At 55.1% G+C, this 15,509-nt stretch overlaps 1 protein-coding gene across 1 annotated transcript; it reads right to left on the bottom strand.

Annotated features, from left to right (window-relative positions):
- Window positions 1–3,674: 3,674 nt before the first annotated feature.
- FHL3 (four and a half LIM domains 3) lies at window positions 3,675–11,208 on the bottom strand. Its single transcript, XM_008694369.2, is given in 7 exon segments — window positions 3,675–4,477; window positions 4,603–4,789; window positions 4,885–4,961; window positions 4,964–5,032; window positions 6,050–6,224; window positions 6,311–6,484; window positions 11,051–11,208. Coding segments are annotated over 6 exon segments (819 nt in total). The 5' UTR covers window positions 6,467–6,484; window positions 11,051–11,208; the 3' UTR covers window positions 3,675–4,322.
- Window positions 11,209–15,509: the final 4,301 nt, after the last annotated feature.

Below are 15,509 nucleotides of genomic sequence, written 5' to 3' on the forward strand. Positions count from 1 at the left end.
TGCCGGAAGTGCCTCGGGGACTCGAAGAAAAGGGAGCATCAAAAGGTGAGCACAGTCTGCGCTATCGAGGTGGCAGCGGTGCCCTCTGCTGGCCGGAGGTGTAGTGGAGGGATGCAGAGCGATTTCCAGGTGCCTCTAGGGGGCGTAGAGAAATTCAGGAATCTGAGGTTAAGGGGCCGGCTTCCTGGGGTTTTGTGAGGCCGGCGGGGCAGGCAGGGACGTTAAAGACTGAGGAGTAGTTGAAGAACCTGTATGGGAGTTGGGTGACTGGACCTTGAGTCCTTAGCTTTCAGTGTGACTTCTGTCAACGTTTTTCCCTTCTCTAGACCTCTAGACCTCGTTGTCCTTGTAAGCAATCTTTTTTTTTTTTTGTTTTTAATTTTTTTAAAGAAATTCACATGGAGGGGCGCCTGGGTGGCTCTGTCGGTTAAGCCTCTGCCTTTGGCTCAGGTTATGATCCCAAGAGCCCCGCATCAGGTTCTCTGCTCAGCAGAGAGTCGGCTTCTCCCTCTGCCCTCCCTCATGCCTGCTAGCGGGCGCATTCTCTCTCTCTCTCTCTCTGAAATAAATAAAAATCTTTAAAAAAAAAAAGTGCACATGTGGAGAAAACCCAATTGTTTGTAAGCAAGGGGACTGGTTAAATAAATGGTACATCCAAGCAGCGAAATGCTATACAGCCATAAAAAAAGAATGAAGCACGTTTCTAGGTACAGAGATTAAAACACATGTCTATATATTCAGAGGGTCATAGCAGTGTTATTTATAATCAACAAAACTGGTCTCAGCCCCAACACCCATTAACTGATGAATGGTTAAACAAAATGTAGGATATCCATACAGTGGGGTATCACTTAACAATAAAGGAATGCTACAATACGGACAAACCATGAAAACATCATGCTAAGTAAAAGAAACCGTACACAAAAAATGACATAGGGTATATTGAGATGAAATGTCCAGAAAGGGAAATCGATGGAGACAGAAAGTAGATGAGTGGTTGTCTGTGGCTGGAAATGAGATTGGAAATGACAGCAAATTTGGTGGTGATAGAAATGTTCTAAGATTGGATTGTGGTGATAGTTGTTCCACAACTCTATTAAGTTTGCGCAAAGTAATTGAATTGTACACTCGAAGTGGGTGAATTTTATGGTATGTAACTTATCCCTCAATAAAGCTGTTAAAAAAATCTGTATGAGCTCAATGGAAAGATGGCCACACAAAGTGAAAAAGATTTAGATGTGTAATGATGTGTATAGAAACAGACGCACAAAGAGATTATTTCCGTGAGGATATCCAAGTAACAGTAAACATTGGTTGCTCATGAGGAGATACCCCGGAAGATCTGGTGCAGGAGGGAAACTTTTCTTTGTGTATAACCATCATGAAAGGTTTTTTCTTAACATAGACATGTATTACTTTTGCATTTTAAAAAATAAACTTAAAACTCAAAATGAAAATACATATATGCGCATGCATGCTTAACAAAAAGAACCAGGAGGCTATAAATATGTCAAGGAATTATTAGCGATTTACCTATTCTCTTTACTTTTTGTAACTCTCCAATTTTTCTACAATAAGAATGCATTGCTTTTTGTTTTTTGAAGTTTGAAAAATAACACAGGGGTAATGACTCTTGTCTTGCCTGCTCATGGGGTGTTGTGAGGGTTATATTTATACCTAAAAATTTAAGCAAGATCTCAACATTAGAGAGAGCACCCCTGGCAAAACTCACCAGAGGGCCCCCCCCCATCAGAAAGAGGTGGGAAATCTCCAAGATTGGAGAGCGTGCGTGTGTGTGCGTGTGTGTGTGCGTGCGCGAGTGTGTGTGTGGTAGGGTTTGGGATCTACCTTATTTCATCAAATATGAGATGCCATCAAATGTTAACTCCATTATTTTATGTTCCACTAAGAAAGAAAGAAAAAATTGTTAAACTATGTCACATCTTCTATTATACAATGCATCTGGGTTTCCAAGATGTTAATCTGAAAAACATTTCTCTTGAAATCAATGACATGGTAACTGTGTATCTCTTCCGCTTAGGGGGGTGGACCACTTAAGCAAAAGCATTCACCTTCCTTCCCCTAAAACCTCCTCCAGTCCCTCAAACCAGTCACCAAGTCCTCTCTTTTCCACCCTTGATGCCACTGGCCTCTTTATCTCTCTCCTCGACCAGTGCACCAGCTTCCAACAGAACTTGCTCATCTTACCCCTGCAATCCATTATTCATGCTGTAGTCAGAGTGATCACCTTATGCCCCTGCTTAAACATTTCCACTGGCTGCTTTACCTGCAGGGTGAGGTCTGTTTAACTCCGCATTTGATTTTTTGTGACCTGGGCTCTGCCTGCCATTTTAGTCTCTTGGCACTTCCTCCAAATGAAATTATTTGCTGCTTCCCCAAAGCGCCATATGTTTTTTTCAGGCCTCCCGTTCTTTGCACCAGCTGTTTTCTACGCTTGGACTACTCTTCCCAACAAGTATTTATTGAACAAGTAGTAAGTGCCGGGACCTGAGAATAGTAGGGTGAGCAAGGCAGGCGCGAGCCCAGTTCTCCTAGAAGCCGGTGGGAGAAAGACAAAAATGTAAACATGTAATTATTCATTATAAGCACACATGGTTGGTATTTGTAAAGGTTTGTTGAAAATGTCAACCACAGCCCCAGAAAGTTTAGGGTTCAAATCAAGCCCGAGAGGCATTCTGAAAGGGATCCACCTGTGATTACCTAGGTGATTTTGGGGAACTGACAAGTGGAGTCTCCACCTCTGTGAAATGGAAAAATGCCCGCCCCATAAGGTTTCTGGGAGGATTTAGTGTGAGATACAGATGATCACGCGGGTCCGCCGGACCGTAGGGCCCCTCCCCCAGGGGACGCCAGGGTCCTCCCCCAGGGGACGCCAGGGTCCACCCGCACCATGGCGCGGATCCCCGCCCCAGGAGGCAGCGGGCGGGATCAGGAGCTCCCCAAGCCGCGCGGCCCGCGAGTACGCACCGGTGCGCCTCAGACTGTCGGGGACCGAGGGCGGGGCAGGGGCAGCGGGAGTCGGACGCTGGGAGAGGGGAGCAGCGCTCCGCCCCATCTCCCCACTTTGGGGGACAACCCCCCTCGCTCATTCCCGCCTCCGCCCCTGAATCACGGGGGGGGGGCGGGGCCGTGACCCATTCATGCCGGGAATCGGATCCAGATGTTCCCGCGGCGCGTGCAGCTGCATCCTTGCCTTTTTTGGCAAAAAACGTGCGGCCGCGAGCGGATCCCGGGCCGCCTCCGCTAATCCTCGGGAAGAGGGGGAAGGGGGCTGGGGGTCTGGGCCCAGACTGGGAATCCGTACCGGGTGCTCTGCGGGATTTGGAAAGAGGGGGTAGGTTTGTACTGTACGGGGGAACCCACTGCCAATTCCACTCCCGTCCGAGACCTCCCCCAAAACCCCTCCCTCCCCCACCCGGAGGAAAAAGCCCTTCGCCAGCAGCGGGGAGGCTGGCTAAGCCTGAGAGGGACGGTAGCAGCGGCAGGGATCCCAGTTCTCCGGAGATTTCCCGCCCCGTGGCCCAGCAGCTTCCTCCTTTGCCCTGCACGGAGGAGGTCTGGAAGAGCCTGAGTCTCCCGGTCCGCGAGGGAACCTTCCTTCCCCCACCACCCTCGCCACCCCCACCCCCAGACAAACACAAAGAGGCCTTCGATTCCTCACACTGCTTTATTGCAGAATCGGGAAGGGGGGAAAATGAACCAATCCCACCCCTCTGCCCATCTCTGGGCAAAATGGAGCTCAAATGAAATGAGAAAACACTCGACAGACATGGACTAGCAAAACCTCGTGCTCTAGGATCCCCTTAAACAGTGATCCCCCGATTTGCTGCCCAGAGAGCCCCAGCCCTGGAGATAGGGTGGGATGGGGGTGGGGAGGATCAAGCCTGAGGAGAGTCCACTTTTGAGGACTCTCCTCAGGCACCCACAGAAGACCTAAAGTCTCTGGAAAGAAGTCTAGATTGAAGGGGGCCTGGGTCCCAGAGTCCAGGTTTGCAGGGTTGGGTCTAGAGCCCTGATTTGGGGAGAGGGCTTGGTCTGGGAACCAGACTGTGGGGAGACGGCTGAATTCTGGAATCCAGGCTTGCAAAAGGGATTTGAATCATGGAGGCTCCATAAGGGTCCAGGTCTGGGGGCCCTGGGTCAGGGAGTACCGGTTGGGGGATGTTGGAGCAGGGAAGCTGAATCCTGGAGCCCAGGAGGAGCCCCAATTTGGGGAGGGGCTGGGTCCCAAAGGTGGTGTGGAAAAGGAGCCTTAGTCCTGGAGCCCTGGTTTGGGAGGCCCTGGGCCCAGGAGTCCTGGCTCAGGGCCCTCCCTGGCTGCAGCCCTGGCACAGTACTTGGTCTCCGTCGGGCACAAAGCCTTGGCCCACCAGGGAGGTGGAGCAGCGGGCGCAGGAGAAGCAGCTGTGGTGCCAATGGCGGTCTTCAAAGGACACGTACTTGCCTCCACCGAGTCCTGGAGGGAGGCTGGAGGTTAGCTCTGACATCTGGAGCGCGGTCTGTCCCCTCAGCCTCGCCCCATACCAGATCCCATTCCCTCGCCTGCACCCTACCCACACTCTTCTTTGACCCTTGTCCCACCTGTGATGGGGCGCTTGCAGCTGCTGCACTTGGGTGCAAAGAGTTCTCCAAAACAGGCCACACAGTAGGGATCATCATCCCGGGAGGTGAACTGCTGCCCTGCCAGGGGCGTCTGGCACCCTGTGCAGACCAGGCATTCTCGATGCCAGGGCTGGTCGCGGTATGTCACGCCACCTTGTGTCAGCGTCTGTGGGGGCAGCCATCTGTCAGCAGGGGAGAGTGGCGATCCCCACCCCGGGACGGAGCCTTGCTCACCCCCCACCCCACTGGCCCAGCCCCCACCTTGCTGCAGCGGGCGCAGCGAGGAGCGAACTTGTTCTCATAGCAGGGCACGCAGTAGTGAGCGCCCTTGTCGGGCACTGCTCACAGCCGCTGCACAGGAAGCAGTGCTCATGCCACGTCTGGCCTCCGTATTCCAGCTTCCGGGACCCTGTGGGGAACAGGGGTCCCACTCAGAGGCTGTGTCCCAAGCTCCTGAGTGCCACCCTCTGCTACCCCCTGTGGAGAGTCCCCGCTGTTCCCTGAGCCTAAGCAGGGTGGCATTCACGCACATGCAGCAGGACTCTCGCCACCTATATGGCACATGCGACCCTCCCCCCCCCAACACCGCACATGCTATGCACATGGCTGGGCACATGCTAGGTCCCCATAATCTAGATGCAGGGGTCTGGCATATGTGAAGTCCCCACGTGTGTCAGATATGACTGTGTCAGCATACACCAGGTCTCCATGTCACAGGCATGACGACTCAGTACCCGAGAAGCCCTTATACACCAGACATGATGGTTTTAGCGCACCTACAAAGACCCCACGTGTCCTGGGCAAGCAAGTCTCTGCCCACACAAAGGTCTAATGCCCTGGATGTGATGGATTCAGTACACGTGAAGCCGTGGTGTCTCCTAATCACGTCATTCTCTGCATGTCCTCAGCCCTCAGATATCTAGGAGGCACGCAGGTCACCATACATGTTAGGCCCTGTTTGTCCATCTCTACACACACCAAGCCCCGATGCACCAAGCATGACGGTCTCATCGGACTCCTTGCTCCTATATGTACCACACATGCGGGAGTTCATACAAGCTGAGCGCCCAGGTGTGTCTCAAGCTTGTCAGTCTGCCCACACATGGTAAGCCCACAGGTGTATACCAGGTCCGGCACACGCTCAACCCCCAGGAACATACCAAGCATGTCTGTTCCTGCACGTGCTAAGCTGTCATGTGTATACCTGGGCGTGCCAGTCCCCGTGCGTGCTAATCTCCCGGGAGCATACAGGCAGGACCAATCCCATATGCGCTCGATTTCCAGAAAGAGGCCGTGCGTGCAGGTCTTTACAATACTAAGCCTCCCTGGATGTACCGTACACGTGCCAGTCCCTCGTCCATGCACGAAGCCTGTGCAATGGCCAGGCATTGGGCGGCATGCGCACGGCAGGCCCCTGGGGACGTACCGGGCATGACGGTCTCCCCGCAGGCGGAGCACTGCGACGAGAAGGCACTGCAGTAACAGTCATTGCAGAGCAGCTCACTGTCCTGGCAGGTGAAGGGCTCGTCGGCCAGGGAGCGCTGGCAGCGGCAGCAGCGGAAGCAGCCCTCGTGGAAGTGGCGGTCTTCATAGAACAGCTCCTGCAGGGAGCATGGCAGGGGCGCTGGCACCTCTGCCCCTCTGCCAGCCTCCACCCACTCCTTGCCCGGTCTGGTCCAGTCCTTACCCTGGAGTCGTGCCCGATGAGCTGCTGGCACTCGGCACACGTGTTGGCGAAGGTGCTGTCGTAGCAGGGCACACAGTAGGGGCCATCGTCCGTCTGGATGTATTTGCGGCCATACAGGGACTCGCTACATTTTGCACAGTCAAAGGCCTCGCTCATGGTGGCTGTGAGTGAGCCCTGCCAGGCACAAAAAGTGGGGCACGGGTCACCCGAAGGGGCTGTGGCTTAGCCCCTTGCAAAAGCCCTTTGCGTCAAAAAAAAAAAAAAAAAAAGAGCAAGAGACCAGGCCTAAGAAATGCCAGGTTTGAACAGAAGGCGATGAGGACAGGGGTGCTTCTGGAAACCCAGGAGTCCTGCATGTTTATTTCTGTATTTAATGACGTGTGCGGCAGGGGAGAGAAGGGGTCAGGAAAAAATCAGGAAGCAGAAGTTGTTTTCTTATCTGGGCCCTGGCAGATCTGGGGGGAGGGGGCTTTTCCTGGGTCAGTGACTCATTTCCTGCCCCAGCCTGAGTTTAGCTTCCACTGTCCCTACTGTCCCCAAGGGGACAAGAGCAGGGGCAGGGAGCCACCCCTTTCTCTATCCCAAATGAACAGCACTCCCACCCTCTCCTGACTCCCAGGAAGGGACCCTAGGGATATGGAAAAAGCTCCGGAGTGAGGAGCTTAGGGGTGTGAATGGGCTGTGCCCGCCCTCTCCCGGTCATAGAGCCAGTGGAATGTTAGAGGGATGTTGGGCCATGAATGGTGGAGGTGGAAGTCACCTCGGGCCTCCCTCCGTCCGGGAGAATCAGCTCAAGCAAGGACTTCAGAGGCTCAGGCTAGGTTTAAGCAGGAAGGAAATCCTGCAAGCGGGACACAGCCAAGCTTCCCCAGCTGGACCCTCTGCCCTCAGCCCCCTGCAGCCCCTGCTGGGTCTCTGGTCACACCAGCCTGGGCAGCCTTGGCCTGCACATCTGCAACAGCTGTCGCAGCACAGATGGCCAGATGTCAGGTTTGGCCAGCAACGAACCGAGAAGCCTGGGGAGGGAGAGGGGAACTAAAGACAGGGATTACGCAGCATGCCCCTGCCATCTCCAACCAGGCATCACTCCTGGCAGATCTTTCCAATCCCCTGGGTCATTATTTCCCTCCCCCTGCCTCTTGGAGAAACAGCCTCTCCCCAGCTTTTTCCGGTTTCTGAGGGTTTGGGGTAGGGGGAGTGGAGGGTGAGAGAGAGGGAGCCACAGAAGACATTTTCTCCCCAATCAGGCCCCCTCTTGGGTGGGGAGTCAGGCAAGGGGGAGCCCTGAGAGCTGCTGCTGTAGACACCCAGCCCCCACCAAACCTCAGACACTTTCCATTTTCTCAGGAACAAAGCATGTTTGCGGGATGAGGTCATCCACACAGCTGCCTCTGGAACAGGAGCATGGGGAGTGGGGGGGCAGGGAAGTGGGGTTCCCAGTCCCTTCTGCTGCCCCTGACTCCAGTCTCTAGCCCCAGATTCAGAGCTCCCCACCCCCCACGTCCTCCATCATGAAGCCTGCTCTCTAAGGGCTGGGATCCCAGGCTGGGTGGAGAGGAATCACCAGGACTCATAGGAAGGGGATGTTCTCACAGCTGCAGAGGAGCCCGGAAAGGACAAAGGAACCCACCAACCCACTACCCCCACACACACACCCCCCAGTGACTGGCAGTCCCCAGAGCCTGCCCAGGCTCGAGTTGAAGGAAAAGTGCTCCTTTTCTCAGCCACCCCCAGTGGGAAATTCTGGCCAAGAAGCGTTGCTCTGGCTTGGAGTTCAGACTCCAGGCGCCAGCAAACGCCCCAAGCCTGGAGGGCCTGGCTCTTGAAGGGGTGGTTTGTGAACTCAAAGCTGCCCTTCTGTACAACGGGGGAGATACAAAGTTCGTACCCCAGGCCAGGCCATGAGGCCTCCGGGAGCTGGGGTCTTCAGAGAGGTGATTCTGGGGCAGGGCTGTGCTGTAGGGTAAAGGGTAGCCCTCTTTCTTGGTCCGCTCCCCACCAGTCAGGCCTAGGTTTCCTCTGGCCCAACATCTGAGGGTTGCCTGGGCTGTTAGCCACTGGGCAGCAGGGGGCCACACAGGTGGAGCACATGGCCATGGTCTGTCCGGGAGTGCCCGAGTCTTTTCCTTCCTTCCTGGCTTGGCCCACAGCAGCCATCACCTTCCCAGGCCCAGGCTAGCCCTGGGGCCATCCCCTGGGAGGCAGTCACCACTCTGAGACAGGGGAGCCCCAAATAGGGTATGGGCATGGCTTCTATTTCCTTCCCAGAATCCCCCAGTCGCCTAGTCTGTCCAGCTGGGCTCTAATGAGGACAGAGTGAAGGGCACTATCAAGGCCCACCTGTCTCTGCCCATCCCCCTTCCTCCCCACCTCCCTCCCACTCTCCCTGGCAGGGCTAAGGGACTAAAGAGAGCCAGTCTTATATTCCTTCATGGCTGGTGGGGTCAGGGCGGGGGGAGGTGCAGGGGAGACTGTTCAGTCTGCCAGAGGGCTCTCAACACAAACACACAAACACACACACACACCCCTACACCTGACCCAGACACATACATCTGGCACATCCCAGTGAACCTCCCAGAGCTCGGAATGGCTGGGTAAATGGCTGGGGCATGTGGAGTATAGAGGTCCGAATGTGGCATGTGGGTCTGAATCCTGACTTCTTCCCTTACTAGCTGGGTGATCTTGGGCAAGTCACTTAAGGTCCCTGGGCCTGTTTTCTTATCTAAGCCTACCTCCTACTCCTGGGGTTGTTGTCAGGCTGAAAGGCTGGTGCTTGGAAAGCACGTGGCAGAAAGTGAGGAGTCAGTAAATGGTAGCCATCGGCGTTTTTATTATTAGCCCCTCACTCACACAGGGGTCAGACAAGTTTCGGAGCCAGGCCTGGGTCAGGGAGCTGGCCTGGGTTTTGACCTGGACATTCTTAGGCTAGACCCAGGGATAGAACAAAGAGGGACACCCCCCTCCCACCGACTTCTGCTGGGGGAAGTGAAGATGCCCAGGCGCTGGGGCTGGCTGAGGAGATCAGTGGGGCCAGCCTGATCCCAGTGAGACCCCTCACACAGGTGCACAGGCGTACACACCTGCGTGCCGCTTTGTCCCTCATGAAGTGCCATCCCATCCACCATTTCACCAGATCTCACACAGGCAGGCAGGAAAGGGTATCAGTCCCATCTTACAGTTGAGAACAGAAACCAGGGACAAGTCAGGCCCAAGGTCACTCAGGTCTCAGAGAGGCCAGGTTCCCTGCTTCCCAGCCTGGAGCCCTTTCCTGTTTTTCTCTTTAAAAATGCTGCAGCGGTGGTAAAGGGGATGGTCAACATTTAAGAGCAGGGGTACGGGAGATACTTGGTGATATCACTAGCACAGGAACCTCACTCTTCTCCCCCAGCTGCTAACCCTGCTATTGGAAGACACCCAGAAGCCTTTCCAACTACCCATGCCAACCGCTCAACTCCTTTGCCCCCCTCCACCCTGCACTGTCCAGGAGGACCCTGGCCAGGCCCCACAGCTGTGAGTCAGGATCAGATCAGACCCTTCCCCCAGCTCCCAGGAATTGACAGGAGATTTAAGGGGAGAAACCTAACCCCCCCACCCCCCACCTCCTGCTATCAAACACCAACCCCAAACTCTCCCTTCTCCCCTTCCCTCCCCCCCATGGGGCCTGGGAGTCAGAGCAGTTTAGGGGAAGGGGGGTGGGAAGCAGGATCCAGCAGCTGCCTTGGGGACAGGAGAGGAACAGTTCATTCACCCCAGGTCCCCCAGGGCTGAAGCAGTGCGTCCAAGATTTGAGTTTAAAAATAAGTTGGGGCTGTCTTGGTATATGCCTGGGGCTCCTTTTTGATCTTGGTCTCAGGTCCTCTGCCTCACAGGGGCCCGGCTGGCCCAGAGTTTCTGTTTCCCCACATCCTTGCTTCCCAGTCTTTCGGGCCTGAGTCTCTCCGGGTCTGTCTGGGAAGCTGTCAGTGCGCCTCCATCAAAGCCAGCTCTGCCCCACTCAGCGTGTCTGTGTCCCTGCACACTTCAGCTGTCTTTATGTTTTTCGTGTATCTCTGGCTGGTTATCTCCCAACGGCCCCCGTTTGCGGATTTCTACCTCTGTACACCCAAATCTTGGTATCTGAGTGTCTCCAAGGGGTCCCTGAGTGTCTCTGTCTCCAGTTTCTGGACGGGTCTATAGGCCTCACAGAAGCTGATCTATCACGAGGCTAACGAAGCTTAGGCTTCAGGGCCCCTCACTTGCCCAGGACCCTGCAAAGCCCCGGGAAGGGCGCTACAACGTGTTCACTGGGGTCAATGTATGCTTCTCCTTCAAATGCTTCACTCCACAAAACCTGGGTCGGTCCTCCTGCCTCGCGTCTGCCTCTCGGTGACTCTACGGCCAAGTCTCCCTTCCTCGGGTATCCCTGCAGCCTCCTGTCTAAACCTGTCGCTCGTGTCCCAGTCTTGGTCTCGCTCCACCGGGCTTTCTGGGAGCCTCAGTTTCTCGAACCCTCCCGGTCCCTCGCTCGACTTTGGCTTCTCCGTTCAAACTTGGCCCCCTCCCCCGCCCAAGTCTCGGAGCAGCCCCCGCCCCGCCGGGCGGCCGGGATCGGTACGATCAGGGGGGCGCCCTCCGGGGCTCAGCGCCCCCGCGCCGCCCACTCCCAGCGCCCCCCCGGTCATCACGGCCGGACCCGAGTGGGGAGCAGGGGGCGGCGGGCCGGGAGCTGGGATTCGGAGCCAGGTTCGGCGGGGAGCTCACCTCGAAGCGGGCGGCGGGAGCGGGGAAGGCGGGCCGCGCGTCCCTCGGCGGCTCGTACCTGCGGGCCGGGCAGAGTTGGGGCAGAGCGAGCTGCCGGCGACGGTGCCGGCTGCACACGGACTGTGTGGGCGAGTGGGAGCGCGGCCCCAACCCCTCCCCGAGGAAGTGCGCGCGGGGCCCGCCCCGCCCGGACCCCGCCCCCGGCCGCCCCTGCCCGCGGGGTGCGGACCCAGCCCCGGCCCCGCATCTCAGAGGCCCGGGGCCAGACCCCGCCCACCCCTCCTCTTTGGGCTGGAGCCCGCTCCAGGCCCCCTCGGCCGGCTCTGTCTAACCTGGCTCTCCCAACCTTCCCGGGCGGCCAGAACCCCGCCCCCGTCCCCTCCTAGCTTTCACCGTCCTCTCCCCCTGCCTCCACCCCTTCCCACCGCAGCCAGCGGGAGACTGCTGCATTCGATCTCAAGCAAGGGGTACAGGACCCAGCCGACCAAGGTCCGTTGGGGGACCAAGAGTCCTCATGGCCTCTTCGTGTCTCTCCCCCTCCCGCCCCACCTTCCAGCTTACCCCCCCGGGGTCACACTTTGACCGAGTTTGTAAAAGAGGACTTAATCAAGCCTGGAGGAGGGGGTGCTTTTGAATCTGCTGTCTTGGCCCTATCGGTGGGAACCAAGTTGTTCTCTGGAAACAAGGAGTGGAGAGAGGACCCCCAACAGGGCCTTGACCTTCAAAGGGCTTGGTTTCACAACTCTTGAGTGGCAAAAACAGAAGTAACCACCCCCTCACCTCCAGCTGCACCCTGGGACAGAGAAGTTCGGCCTTGGTTTCCACAGTGCCCACGAATAGTTTTGACCTTTGAAGCCCAGGGGAGACCCTAATCCTTGGCCCCATGGTTTTTGGGTTTCTCAGGGAGGGGTGTGAAGCGAGTGCTGGGATGGGGCACTGCAGGGTTGGTGGAGGGAAGTGGAGGGAACCCCTCCTCCTCCAACCTCTACAGTTTCCAATCCTCTGGCTTCCTCCCTGTGCCTGGGAGGGAGGACTGGCGCCTGCCAGGGACGCGAGGCCCCTCCAGGTCCTTGAGGCCAACCCCCCTGGGATCCTCAGGCTTGTCACTAGGCATAAATAGACTCGATTTAGAAGGGTGGGGGAGGGAGGAGGAGGCTCTGCCCTGGTGTTTGCAAAACAAGAGACAACAAACCAACCCTAGAAATAACCTCAGCATCTAGAGTCGAGATTCAGGTGCCCACAGAGGTTCTCCCACCCCCCAGGCTGGGTCCAACCAAGTTCTCAGAGCAGAGACTCATTCCTTCCCAGGCTGGGGCTCCTGAATACCTTCCTCTCCCATCTCTGAATCATATGCTTGCCTTCCTGGGTCCCAAGTCAACCTCGAGGGCAGGGTTCCTTCCAAAAACAAACTAATTGCTTTATTATTGTTCTTGATGCCTAGACTGTAAGTGCCATGAGGGCAGGGACTGGGTCCTTCTTGTTCACTACCACATTCCCAGTACCTACTCTGAAGTCTGGCACATAATAAATATCTGATGAATGAATGAATGACAGACACTGCTTTGGTTTCAACTCCCCTCCACCCCAGTTTGGACCACAGGTACCTGCTACCGGGAGTCAGGGAGTGAGCAGCCAGCCCACAGGTGGGCCTTTTCTCTGGGCTTTGTCTTATAGGTGTAGGCGACTCCTAGGCCTGGGGCTGGGCAGGGAAGATTGCCTGGTTGGAGTAGATGACAAGGAGGGGTCTGCTCTGGGGTGAGGGGAGGGCAAAGATGAGCAGCTTTCCGAGAAGAGAAGGAGGGATTATGACTGAGTAAGGAAGGTGCTGGATCAAAGGTAGAGTTGGGGTCTCTGGTATTTCCTCATGGCTTGAATCTCTGCTGAACGGCCTTAATAAGAGCCAGGATTTCCCGAGTTCTTTGCACCAGTCCCTGCCAAGCACTTTGCATATATTAATGTACTTGATTATCCAACAACTGTACGAAATGTGTATTCTTATCCCCATTTTAAGGATGAGAAAATGGACGTACAGAGAGACTAAGTAACCTGCCAAGGGCGACACAGCTAATAATGGCAAAGGCTGGATTCAAATCCACATAATCAAATGTCAAAGCTCCTTATGCCAAAGAGGGCTTAACTGGCAGGCCCTGCAGCCTCTTTTGTCACTCAAGCTCTTTATGCCTCAGTCAGCTCACCCCCGTGAAGAGTGTTTGACTTCCTGTCTCACAGCATTCTCATGAGTATTGGAGGAGAGTACAGAGTAGGTATTGAGTATGGGGGAATGTGCGCCTCACCCTGCCCAACACATTCCCTTTCACGGTCAAGTGTTAAGGTTCTGCTGCTTGGACTGGAAGTCTGGAGGCCAGAGAAAATTAGATTTCTGGCTTGGCCCAGCCTGGAGGAGGGATGCTGGTATAGGCCAGGGGCTATGTCCTTTTCCCCTCCCCATTTCTAGCTCCCCAGTGGGCTCACATTTCCGTTGGCCCAGGAGGACTACGTGCCCCAGGGAGGTCTAGGGATCAGCCATGTGGACTCTCTGTTCCCATTTCCCATCAGTCCTCCCCCCTCTCTAGGGAACAGGTGTGTCTGAGCCGGAGCTGGAAGAAGAGCCTGATTGCTGGATGACTAGTCTTGGGTGAGTGGGATCTGGCTGTCCCTTTGCCCACCCAGGAAGCCCCCACACACCCTTCCTTATCTCATGGTGGAAGGGGGCTTGCTCCAGGTCTCCTGGGTGTTCTCTCACCTTGGAAGCATTTTTTAAAAGGAGGCCCTGAGTGACAACTGCCAGGCCTCTCATGGTTTCCTCTGGGTGCTGAATCACTCCCTAATGCTTGTGATCACAAGCCCTCCTTTCCCCAGTGAGAAAACTTCCTTCCTTCTCTGGGCATATTGCCCACTCTTACCCATTGGGCTGCCTATAGCCCCTGCCAGACTTCATGGTTTAGCAGACACCGTCTTTCAGTTTGCCCAGAAACACTATTCTCGTGACCCCAAGCCTTGCAATACTCTGTGGGTGTAGAGGGTGAAGTGAGTGACTTCCACAGAGTATGCAGGGTTCAAGCAGGGGGAGGGGGGAAGAGTTAACCTGTTAAATGCCCACTACATGCAGGGTACCATGCTAAGTGCTAGTCATTGCCTCCTTCGGTTCTCACAAAAGCCATATACGTCGGTTATATTATTATCAGTATCTGATAGAGTAGGATGCGGGGCTCAGAGAATTTGACAATGTGGCCCCAAATCCAAGCTGATAGTGGTGGATGTGTGATTCAAATCCAAGGCTGATTCCTGGGACCCCATAACTGAGCTGGGGCTGGAAAGGTGGGCCAAATCATGAAGGGCCTTGTCTTTCCTTGTCTTAATGTGACTCATTAAGTCACAAATGAGGTGGAAGTTTGTTAATGTCTGTGACCCAAGTTGGGCAAAAGACTCAGACCGGGAGGCAGGAAAAAACTTTTCACATGGCAGGTCTCAGCTACTTTCAGCTTTGTCATGCCCACCCGTCTACTGGACTAGCACCTCCGAGGACTGAGGAGAGGATTTCCTCAGAGCGCCTCAGCTGGAGGGGTGAGCTCTGTCAGGACAAACGGGTGCGATTACAGAACTTGCTGAGGGTTAGCTTCATGGGATGGAAAAGAAACCAAGTGCCTCTGAAGTGCTCTGTTGTGCCCAACCCTCTCTCTATCCTTACCGGTAGGTTTAGTAGGAACAAAAACAACCATTGCTCCAATGGATTGTGAACTCTTTTAAGGGGTGAACACAGCATTAAGCACTTTAAACCTATTAGTTCGTTTGATCCTTACAATTACGTGGGTATAGTATTATTACTACCATTTTACAGATGGGGAGATCGAGGTTCATTGAAGCTAATTTTGCCTTGGCTGGTGGCAGTTAGGATCAGAACACACCTCTATGGTATTTGGTCCTAATCGTTACATCGTACTGCCTCTGACACTCATTCTGTCAGCCTGCCATTCCCCTGAGGGTGTGAGGGACTCAAAGTTTGTAACTACTGCCGGGATAGAACTCCTCCATTCAGCTGTGAGCCTCCTGACGGTCCTGTGAAGCAAGCGGAGCACACTATTATTATCCTTGTTTTATGGACGAGAAAAATGATGCTCATTAAAGTCAAAAGACCTGTCAAAAGTCACACAGCCGGTAAGTGGCGGAGCCAAACATGGTTTAAGGTCTCCCATTTGTCTATAGAGCGCTCTTTCCGGCACACGATAAAATTCACACGACTCGTACCTTTAAACGCACCGCGTAAATAGGGTTAAGTGGAGCACAGAGGTAGGTGACTGCGCATGCGCACACTCCAAGCACTGCTCAGCCCGAGGGCAGTGCCAGCCACGTGTTCCCAGGTGCCAACGCGGAGCCGAGCGCGAAAACGAGATCTCGGTACACGTGCACAAGTCCTAGCCAATGAGAACCGACTCTTGCAGAGTCACGGGACTAGACCTGG

This window comes from Ursus maritimus, unplaced genomic scaffold (assembly GCF_017311325.1).
Source record: "Ursus maritimus isolate PB19 unplaced genomic scaffold, ASM1731132v1 scaffold_32, whole genome shotgun sequence".
Taxonomy (NCBI): Eukaryota; Metazoa; Chordata; class Mammalia; order Carnivora; family Ursidae; genus Ursus; species Ursus maritimus.